Here is a 12,023-nt window from a genome sequence, read left to right on the forward strand (position 1 = left end):
GTGTTCCCGGCCGGCGGCCACGGCCGCGGAGGAACACCGATCGATTTTCGCCCCGGTACAGAGGATTTAATCTACACTGGTGCGGCCATTGTATGCAAAATGCGTACGCAACGGTCGCCGTACATAAGCTCGCGAATCTCACGAATTTACTTGCGTATGTGGGAGTTCGTACATCGTACACATATACACATCCTTATATATGTATATCCCTTGAACGCGCGATTCTCTCCTCACGGGCATTTTTTTCCTTTACATATTTCATATCATCCGGTGATTCGATCATTTCTTTGTATCTCACTGTAATCGTTTGATTAAGATTACTTATACGCGCACATTCTTGATTGTACGAGTAATATGTATACGATTAAAAATATACAGGGTGTTTCAGACCACCCGTACCACCCATTTAAAGACTAGCGAAATGGTTATTTCAAAAAAGTAAAACCATTTTTTTTATAAATCGGGTGCGCTCTATCGAATGGTGGTGGAAAAATAATTTATTATAGTGTTTCGGAAAGCTCTCGAGGTAAGCTACAAAAATATGGAAAAATAGGAGGTTCCATTAAAAAAAATGCACTTCCGGTCTGAATCGCCTATTTCCGGCCGGAACCAGAAGTTGAAAATATCACCATTCGATAGAGTGCCCGAGTTATAAAGAAAAGTTTTTACTTTTTTTAAATAAGCACTTCTCTAGTTTTTAAATGGGTGGTACGGATGGTCTGAAACACCCTGTATATTCAAATTTGTAAATTGAAAACAATTACATCATTCTTTGATGAATGTGTTAAAATATAAAAAATAAATAATTTGTCTACGATGGTCTAATAATAAAGTTAAACATACATATGAATTTGATCGATTTTTAATATTTATAACCAATATCGAATGTTTATTATTAATAAGTTATTTTTTTACAGTAGCACTCGCTCACGAACAGGATGGCGAGCTTTACTTTTCGGTGAGTCCCGCGGAACATTCGGCCATCGAAGGATCGCCGGTTCGTTTGAGATGCGAGGCTCAACCAAGCTCGCATGTTAAATACTCGTGGAAAATGGACGGACAGCAGCTTGCTCCTAGCCCGCGAAGGCATCAGGTCGAGGGCGATCTTTACATCACGAGGGTCAGTCGGATCTTGGACAGTGGAAGTTTTGTTTGTGTAGCCATGCACGAGGAAACCGGTTACTCGATTGAAAGTTCGCCCGCCAAGATTAACGTTCAATGTAAGTCTTATCGAATCTTTACGCTTATCTTCGCTTACACTTGCGATATAATTTAACATCGCTTGCTTTTAATTTTATAATTATCTGATCTCTCCTTTCCTAGAATTTCGTTGCGATACCAAATATAATATTACACACGGCAAATTTTAAAATTTAATTTACATTTTCATTATCAATTTTCATATCTCACTTTCATAAATTAACCAATTTAATTTTATACTTGTCATTCATTTTCATAGATATTTTTGGGATGACAATTGAATTTATATTCATATTTATATAATATATTCGATAGATATTTACTTGCGCGGAATTGTAATATGTTCATTGCCTGTATAAAATGTCATTTTAGTATGAGTTTTAATTATATTAGTCTCAATTAAGTATCGCAACGGAAACATTTAAATTAATTAAAGCTTTTCCTGGCAGCGCGGAAAATAATATGCAAGTTAATGTTTCATGAAATATACGCGCAAACACATGCATTATATCATTAACGATTAAACGAGCGTAATGTGCAACTCGCTCTTTGCTATGCACACGAAGTGTACTGCATTTAAAAATGTTATCTGACGGTAAATGCTCGAATTAACTTTAGTGTGCATTTATTTACCCTGTAACGGAGCAGCGAGATCATATATCAAAGGATTACGTACTCATTACGTACATATCTGGATTAAATATTAACAGCCCCTGTCTATTTCAATATATTATAACGTCTATTTGACGTAGAAAAAATTCAGTTAATTAACTTCGATAAGCTCAGGTAATTTAAATCATATTTGAGAGAGAGGATAGGTTTTTTCATTGGAAAGAATATTTTTATGTCGAGTGCTAAACTTGAAATAAACATTATATTACTTTATTTTGATCAGATTTATATAAAACATGATAAACAGATATTCGAAAATTATTTATTGCATGTGTTTAGAATTATTTGCAAGAATATTTATAGAAACAAAACGATATTTTCTGATATTTTTATAATTCCTTTTTGATCAATCTTTACTAAAATTACAGTCAAGTTGATGCGAATAAGTCTAAACCAAATGTGCTTATATCTAACGATATTTCGCTAACATCGAATTAGCTAATTTTATCAGATATCTGATTAACGAGCGGAAATATGGCTTTATTATTGATTTAGCGCGCGCATTGTATTATCGTCCATGCGGAAACACGCAAATTAAACGCTTCTCACGAGAATTTCCGGGACTAGAAGCGAAAATTGGATCTCCTGATATTTCCACGAGAAATCAAATTTGAATGTAAGGCATAATTTACTATTAATTTATTGCTTTAACCTCGAGTCTCCTATTAATTAGTAAAGTGAATAATAAATTCGAAAATAAAATGAATATTAGTAAAATGAATAATAAATTAGAACAACAAATTAACAATAAACTAATTTATCTCATTAGTTAACTTATTCCATCTGAATGTGATTTCTTTCGTGTGGAGGTATCAAGTTAACGGAGGTGAAAATGCGTACTAGTCATATAGCGGCACAAGCTCTCATAAAGTATATACACTAGCTACACGACGATGCGACTGGGCCGGCCCGATAAACCGATATAATCCGCCATTCAGTCGGCAGCGTTGCTCAGTCAACAAAGGGAAGTGAGACGGTGGTAGGCCTCGTCATCATTGCTCGGGGGATTCGAAGGAGCGAGAGAGAAGCCCGTCGCCGAAGCCGCATCATCGTCGTCACGGTACTTTTTAATCGTCCCGTCTCCGCAAAAGAGCAGATCAAACGCCTCATGCGCAGAAATTACACGGGCCGAATGCGAAGTGAAATAGGAACGGTGTAGGAAAGGAGACTGGGATCGAGAGGGAAGGAGAGGAAAAACAATAGGGAGCTCGCCGGGTCGCAGAGGGAGACAGAAATCGATTCGTGATGGGTCGAGAGCTACGGCCTCCCCGTCCATACCCTCTCCAATTATTCGCCCGCGCGACATTAATTAAGCAAGATAATTTGCTCTCGTACCGCTCGCTGCCCAATATGGCATCCACGGCTACGTCGGCTTTCTCGCGTTCATATTTTAATGATTCGAGTACGCTCGAGGGTTCGTTCTAGTTGCAAATATAATTTCGCCGATGCCAAGAGAGAAGGAGAGAGAGACCAAGAGAGAGAAATAGCGAAAAATATTTATGTATACACGTCCGTCCATCTACGTGAGCATTTCTACGTGTCAGACTGCACAAAATGAGAGATGGAAAAGCTTAAAAGTAAAAAAAGTAAATAACGCGGATATGGTGTCTGAATGAGTAATGAAAGAATTTCACAGAAAAAAGGTACATGTTAGATTGTCACAAACGTTGAAAGAAACCGAAGAGAAGAGACGATGGGAAAGGAATAAACGAGAAAGGGAAACGGTTGCGAGTGCATCGTTAGCGTACCGGTCGCGACTCGTTATCATGTATCGCTTCGTAATCACTATTATACGCAGTTGCCAAGCCGGGGAAGTATAGCCGATGTAAAGTATAATGCATTTAGTGCGTGCTTAATATCGACGCGCCGATTTCATTTAGTAATTGCGATAAACATAGCAACGAATATGAAAATACGTTTTTCGCGATTCTCTTTGTTTCGCTTTGAATTTCATCTAATCGGCAGAATTTTTAATGAACGATGTCTTATGAACCTAATGAATATATATACGCGATTTGTTATTGCATTATATATATATTTTTTAAATATCTATTTAAAATGAAAGAAAACATTATTCTTTTCTTTTTCAAATATTATATAAATGAATTTTATCGCATACAATTTTATTCCATATTTCATCGTTTTAAACTTATCGAAAATATAAAACAATTTTTCAATAAAATAATTTTAAATGAAATAGTGTGCGCGTGACTCTTCATCGCAGCGATAAAAGCGACAAACGAGAGACGACCAATTTTGCGAAAAATCGGATATTCTGTCGGACATTGTAACTGCAATATTATATATAATAATAAACGCGATAATCATTGTATCACTCAAAATTAATAAGGAAATTTCTAATTCCCCGTGTACTCATGAGAAGACGAATTTAGTTTAACAGTGACATTGACAGCCATATCCAATCGCTAATTTAATCCGCATTTATTATTAATATGGCATTCTCGATAGCAATTACACGGTATTTGCGGGCGATTACCTATGAAATATGAAATCGGTCTTGAAGAAAATAATTAAAGAAAAACGCGATTTTTACGATGGAATTTATTTATCTATTTATATTATTAGTTTCACCGCTTAATATGACACTCGTTCAAATCATTATATTTGTAAATTAATATAAATTGTATATTAATATAATTTGTATATTAATATAAATAATATTCACAATATATATTCACACAGTATATATTATTTCATATATTTGTTTCATCTATAATAAAAAAATAGAACAATTAATAGATTTATTAAACAAAAAATAAAGAGATAATTACAATATTAATTTGCAAATTTTATTGCATTGAATAAATACGTATGTTTTTATTTTCATTCGCGCTCAATTTCGATGGAGAATAATAAAAATCTATATGATGGCATGGAATAACGTGTCATTATCTAAAAGTTTAGAAAAGAGAGAAATAATTCGTATATATCTATACTGTAACGTGCACGTGCAAGTCAACCGCGCAAACATACATATATTCACGAAGCGTTCGTTACGAAAGCATTTTAGTCAATCCTTTAAACCACGCGGTTTAATACCTAAATCTCTCCGTCACGTAGGGAGAGCTTGGCGTGCAAGCACGAGCAGCAGTTCTCCCACATCGCGTATTTTCGTTTCATTAAATTTAATGACCGACCATATTTCCGTGTATCCGGCGACGAGTCCTTTTCGGGACAGTAATTTGCGTTACGGAGGGGTTTACCGGACGATGAAAATACAGTTTCAGGCAGTTTGGCATCCAGACGCACAGGAGACAACTCTCGTCGTTACTTCCCGCTTTTCCCTGGTCGCGACGGAATCAATTAGAAAGTCGTCCGGGCGATTAATCGATAAATGAGTCCGCAGAGTATCGAAGGCATGAGATAAATTACATCTATAAAATGTAGGATCGGACGATGAATTGATGTACGTATATGTTTGGGGCTACGGATAATAATTACTTAAATCAATTAGTGTCGCGGCAAATATCGAATCATACAGCAAACGAATATGTCGAATAAATTTATCCGCAATTTATTTGCAAGTATAATAACCTTTAATTAGGTCCAAAATCGGTTAACGTTTCTCATTAACATATAATTATGCATTAACAACAATGCTGATGAAGTACATCCTGACTCACGTGCGATTGAAATTCCAACGAATGCAACGGGATACTAAATAATCGTTAATTACCATTCACAACGATACGCGCAACTTCTAATATAATCAAGATTAACTGTGCGCATTCGATGATATATTCTATTTCCACGTGTTCGGAATCAATGTTTCTGTTGCAGAATATTGAAATAAACAATGCATGACACGGATATACTTTGCTTCCGGCAGTAGAATAATAATACAACTCGTTAAATTCCTCTTTTCCCATATTGAGTATCAATTCAACTATTGTTTTTAATGTTAAAATCTTAAAAAGCTCCCACTAAGCAAATAGCGTTATTCCTGATTAAAAACCGAGTCGAAAAGTCCTAAACCATTTTTTGAGTAAAGTCGCGCCAATAAAAAGACAAACTTCCTCGTTATCAACAAGATTTGGATAAGCAAAAAAATAAACTGTTTTGTGTTAATTTTTAAAAACAATTCATCTTTTCAGAAATCTTTTTAATACTTAAATCTGATTAATTATTTAATAAATCTTGGAAAAAAAATGGTTCAGGACTTTTCGACTTGGTTTTTTAATCAGGAATAACGCTATTTGCTTAGTGGGAGCTTTTTAAGATACACCCTGTATATATAATTTTATCTTATCAAATTATTTCATTAAAAACTTCTCAGTAAAATTGAATGAAACTAAATTCCATCCTATTCTTATCGAGCAATCGAGATTGAATTTTAACCGATTTAAACAAAACCGATTGTTGGGACAAAAAATATCACACGAAAATGCGATGAATTATTCGCGACATACTGATAATTGATTAATGCATTAATGCGCGCACAATGCATAAATTGCATTCATTACAATATTATTATGAGCCGTTTACTTAGCTTCCCCCTCAGAAAATAAATCTTCCGGATACTAAGCTCTCCCACCAATCTTAAGATACATTCGTTGGGAGACTATAATTTTATATTATATATATAATTTTTTATATATATAATTATTTTATTATCATTATAATTGGTTTATATGTTACATATGAAAAATACATACGTTACATTTTTTGTCTTCATTTTTCAAAGAGATTCCAACTTATTAGAATATCAAATTGGAGTATTAAATTATTTTTGTGTACGTCCAATTTTAACTTCCACTCTTGAAAAATCATCTAAACATCTGATGAATGAGCTCTCAAACTCATATGCTCGGGCGCATGAATATATTCCCGGTCCGAACCATGTGTTTCTCTCTTTTTAATTTTCAACCCCTTGGCTCTGCTGGTAACGAACGAGATAACGAATATGACGAGCGGGACGCAGAAAGAAATAACCAACGAAGGAAAATCTTTTGTCCAAATAAAAAAAATAACATGTCGCAATGACGGTTAAAAGATGGTGCGCATCGCAACAACGGACAGAAAGTTATTCAGTCTCCGGCAAGGGTGGAAAAGGGTGGAGCGAGGGGCGTGAAAAGGGGAGATGGGTAAGATTCAACCGTGCATCTAAGAGATCGTATCTGATTTATACGGCGCGAAAACACGGATTCGACTGCGTCCTATATCGACACTTTGCATTAAGGCGTTTCTCTCAAGAGCTGCTACGTTTACTGGATTATTGTCGGGGGATGTCTGGATCTCTCGTGCCGTTAACCTTGTTATTACTTAGTCGCTTCCGTTTTTATGTGCAATAACGCGAACCAAATAAAATATGCGTTCGCTCCTGTCGACTGACTTTACGATGGATTCGCCGGGGTGTGCGTGCGTGAATAAACCGAGACTAAGGCGAACAGAGCACTGTACGTTAATTGTACATTTTTATGACTTATACTTTCAGACTACTTTATAATTAACATTTTTTCAAAATTACTATAACATTTTACGGTCTACTTCAGTAATTAAACAAATACGAGTCGGACAAAAACTCGTTTTCTCTTCATTCCAGATTTGCCTCCGGCGATATTGTTGCCAAGAATTTTGCATTTCATAACTTTTCTGTTCATTAACAAAGAAGATGTTTCTCGTGTTGCAATCTTGCAAATCGTACAAATTAAATTAATCAATAAAATCCATTTACATGAGAAATAAAATTTCACAGTTTCGAAACTACTACACTGGACTTGAGCGACAACTTGATTAGATTCAGCTGCTTCTTTCATCCACGCAATACACATTGTGATCATAATTTGTTACGAGAAGATTTATTTCTCGTAATATTCGAGATGTAATATTAATGTAGATGTCTCTTTGTCGTCTCGTTACAACGCAGCATCGTATAAAGTGATAAAATGCTCGGTCATCCATCATTCTGCGAGCAGCTAATTGGCCGCCATTGGCCTACGGCAGTACGACGAAGTAAACTCTTGAAGAAGCGCGTTACGTGGCTATTAACGTAACGCAAAGTGCCCCGTGTACGCGATGATAAGATCCGAAGTGCGTGCAGTCATGCAGAAAAATCTCGTCTTCCTCCGATGCGCGAGGTAAAGGCTCGGTGATTAACGATTGCGTGCCGGAATACGATTGCGAGTAAGAACGACGGCGACGGCGGTCTAACTACCAAATATCTATTTTCCCCGCTCGTTTTCCATCGCTGCCCTAATGCACGACGATTAGGCCAGTCGGATTACGCGGTCGATAAGACATCCGTTCTCCGTCTCGTTCCGCTTCGCAAGCTCGATAACAATTACTTTCTTAGCCAGGCAATTCGCACGAGGATTCGACGTTTCCATTCTCGGGTGCAGAAAATTCAGAATTCTTCGAGGTCTTCTCTGAGGATATTTTACTAACTGTCAGCGTACTTTTTACGATCCTCACGCGGAGCATATTTGTCTTTTTACCATAATTATATAATCATATGCTGTTTATTCCGTAATTACTTCTTTTTCATATCTCGCATATCTTATAATTTTGCAAACTTGATGTAAGAGTGCATTAGCTCTTCAGTAAGTGACAATTTCCTCTACCGCTTAATAACACTTCAAGACTCACATATAATATCATGCGGTGCAAAAATTTTTAAATTTTAGTTTTCCCTTGCGAACGCATGTTTTTCACGTATGCAACTGCGTCGAAAGGATACCTGCATTAATGCATCGCGCGCAGTCTCCCCGCATAATGCGCAGGGCCAAACGACAATTAGGCCTCGCGTATTGTGCCTCGCAACAATGGCTATTTTTCATTGCTTGTACCTAGTTGAGAGTTGAGTGCGTGCACCCTTTTTTCCCGCGATTGCGATGGCGCAGGAAGGCGGTGCTATGCAAGTATGTCGCTTGAAAATCATCGTGTAGGAAATCTCTCGCAGCACGCGAGCTTGCTGCGCGGAATATTAAGATTAAAAAAAGAGCCTCCTTTTTATGTTTACCTATGCAACTTCATAATTTATAGATAAATTAGCCTAATTTAAAAATCAGACGATAATAATATATAAAATATATTTCCTCGATAATAACAAATATATCCATTAATTTTTTATTCAATCACTTTATCCTGTTTGCAATATAATTTTATGGAGAGATGTATATTACTGTGGAGATAAACAATTGTATTTTCTCTTATTACTTTGTGCTAGGATATTACTAAATTTTTGCCCGTGATTTGCGTTACTTTCTTATTCATTCAAATATTCAAATTTCTCGGCCCTGTTTTAGGGAAAGAAAGATTATTACTTGGTTATGAATAATATTCTCTCTCTCTTCAAAGAAAAAGTCCACCGCCTATGGTTTTCTTCTTCTCTCCTTTTTACTCTTTTCCGATCCTTTCGCTTATACGGTCGGAGAAGTCAATTCAGGAAGAGCTTGCTTGCATTTCATTGTTTCGTCCGTATGTGCGAGATGCTCGTTGTCATCGTGTCGACGCGGTTGCCGTTGACATTGACGTCTCGACGAGAGAGCGAAATGGAAGAGAGAAGAGAAATAACGAAGAAGAAGGATGATAAACTAATCGTTGTTCCTAGAAGAGATGCGCGTCTGCATTTGTAAAGACGCTACCATATGTATACCGTACATCGCCATAGCTTGGCCTTCCCAACCATTTTCATCGCTCCTTCTCCTCTCTCGTTCGTCCCATCTTTTTCGCACTTTCTCTCTCTGTTTCTCCCGTTGCATTGTACGGGCTGAATTGTACCTTCGCCGTTGAATCGCGGCATATGCAACACTTGACGCCCGTATACGGCACGGCTACCGCGCCACCGTGGCGACCTGAAAAAGAGGCACTAGAAAACGCGTTAACGCCGTAAATCATGCCTCCGTGATGTGTATTTTTTCATTCCCTTCTTCTTTCTCCCCGACACGCGGCAACGAAAGGCGCAGCGCAACGTAATCGCTAACAGGTGCGCCGGGGTCTGATTAGTCGCAGCGTAAATGGAAGCGCGGGAATTGCGCTGGCAAAATGACGCACCGCCGCTCTCCACCCGCGGCGCAAACGTATATTTCACGTTCCTTCCTCTACGAGTCACGGGGAGCTCTAGGAGCGAATTATGGCACGATACATAAATCAAAGTCGTTAATGGCTCGGCTTTCGCTGCGGCTATTTAAGCGTGATCCCGTTTTTTACATAATTTCGCATTTTGCACATTGGATTCACTTTGCGATTTCTCGATACGAGAAGAATCGAAGGCGACGGAAGGGGTGGGAAAAATCGAGCGAGAAAAATGCGAAACTTTTCTTACGCCTGCGCGAGAGAGCCACGCTCTGTTATCCGGCGAGATATCTGCGCTTCTCCTCCGCGTTTTTATTCACTCCGGGATTAGTTCCACCCAAGAAGCGATGAGGTTGCACGAATCCATCAGGAGAATTGCCGACGCGATGCACTTGAGCATCTTAACAACTTCAGTCGCGGTCCTGGTATAAAAAAATATGATTCCACTTCATTATTGCAAATTGAGTTTGCGAGGCATTCTGGAGAGAGCTTTTAAGCTCCTTGTATGCTTGTGTATTTCATGCGCGAGTCGAGCGAAATCTATCAGTATTATATTTTATAAAATGAGGATGCAAATAGTTGTTTCATTAAACATGGTTTACGAAGAGAATCTAGAAAATATTGACCGCCAACGATAATTGTTACATACGACTAGTGGTGAAATATTATTCAACGATGACACCTCAATAAATTGTAGAGCTATGTATAGCTCGTGTTGCAAAATCTTTAGCTTTGATAGAACACTCACTATAATAAATGATTCGATAAAATTATTTTGTGTATATAGCCAATGAAAAATCTGAATAAATTTATCTGTATAAATTTTACTGGAAAATGTTGTCATAAAAATGTGTGTGTAAGAAATATATTTTTACGCGTGTCATTATAAAATAATAGTAATTCTCCATTTTCCATAATAGCCAATCCATTTGCCAATCGATTGAGAGGCATTAGAAGCATGCATAATAGTGAAAACTAAAGTGAACATTTTCTCCTCACTCGTTATATTTTTTATATCGGCAAATCACTATCATCGAGATGAATAATCGACTACGAATGCGGTCCATGGCGTATTAAGCGGCATATGAACGTGACTAATAACAGGGCGAAAAGGATGTGCGTTGCACATGAAAACGATAAAAAAAAAAGATGAAAGAGAAAGTATGCGGAAGGAAGAGAAAAAAAGAAACAAGAAGATAGAGGGAGAAGGATAGAAAGAAGAACGAGAAAAAAATCTTCCAGATACGAAAGCATGACCGTGAATATGGAAAACTTGACTCGTCATTAATTTCATCCGCTAATTAACCTTGCATACTTTTATTTATTAATTACGTAGTCGCGCGAAAAAAAGCAAATTTGTAGACACAAAGCATGCGAAATTACACGCTTAAAGCAACAACAATCTTCTGGTACGCCGAGAGGTTGAAACGATCAATTTCTCCTTTGTATATCCGACTGCAATAACATGAACAACATCGACGATTGTCGCGATTCACTGGAGAACGTTCCGACGTGCATCGCATACAACGCGGGCGAATCGCGCCGCACGATGCACTCTCGGATAAAAAAAAAGAACGTCACGTTTTAAAATTGTCGAGCCTCTCGTATTTATTTTACCGCCTGCGGCGGCGGTTTTCGATGTAAACGATACGGAAAATGCGCGATTTCAGACCAAACCAGGGCAAAATTTTCTCTCTCTCTCCCTCTTTTTCTTTTTTTTTTTTGCTTTGACAAACTGAAAAAGCTGCGATAAAAAATGCGACGAGAGGCAACGCCAAGCCGTGGAATTGGTTATTTCGCAACAAGCCGGGAAATGTATTTTTTATATTACGGCGTGCTGCCACGAGAATGTAACGAGTTGCTCTTCGGTGAATTCACGTGTCGACGCGTCGTCGTGACGATATTTTAATTTCCTCTCACGGGAAATTGCAGGTGCAAGAAAAATGCCAGCCTGCGACGGTATGAAAAATAAGTGCGCTCCCAATTGTACATTTCCGCTGTAGTACTATTGAAATTTTAATAGCATGCCATCACGTATTATATTTTATTCATATATACACATACACACATATACATATTGAATGACAAAAGGATTATTATAGATTTCATTAAACAAC

At 37.4% G+C, this 12,023-nt stretch overlaps 1 protein-coding gene across 2 annotated transcripts in view; it reads left to right on the top strand.

The window, feature by feature from the left end:
* The window catches only part of LOC105255013 (inactive tyrosine-protein kinase 7), a 40,282-nt gene that overhangs the window by 7,855 nt on the left and 20,404 nt on the right, over nt 1–12,023 (top strand). The window contains exon 2 of one of the 2 annotated variants that reach the window (XM_011264046.2): nt 918–1,220. In XM_011264046.2, coding sequence (XP_011262348.1) covers nt 918–1,220 — 303 coding nt within the window. The remainder of the gene's footprint in view (nt 1–917; nt 1,221–12,023) is intronic. The other variant, XM_011264047.2, reaches the window with a different exon arrangement.

Source organism: Camponotus floridanus, unplaced genomic scaffold (assembly GCF_003227725.1).
Source record: "Camponotus floridanus strain SB8 unplaced genomic scaffold, Cflo_v7.5 scaffold12, whole genome shotgun sequence".
NCBI lineage: Eukaryota > Metazoa > Arthropoda > Insecta > Hymenoptera > Formicidae > Camponotus > Camponotus floridanus.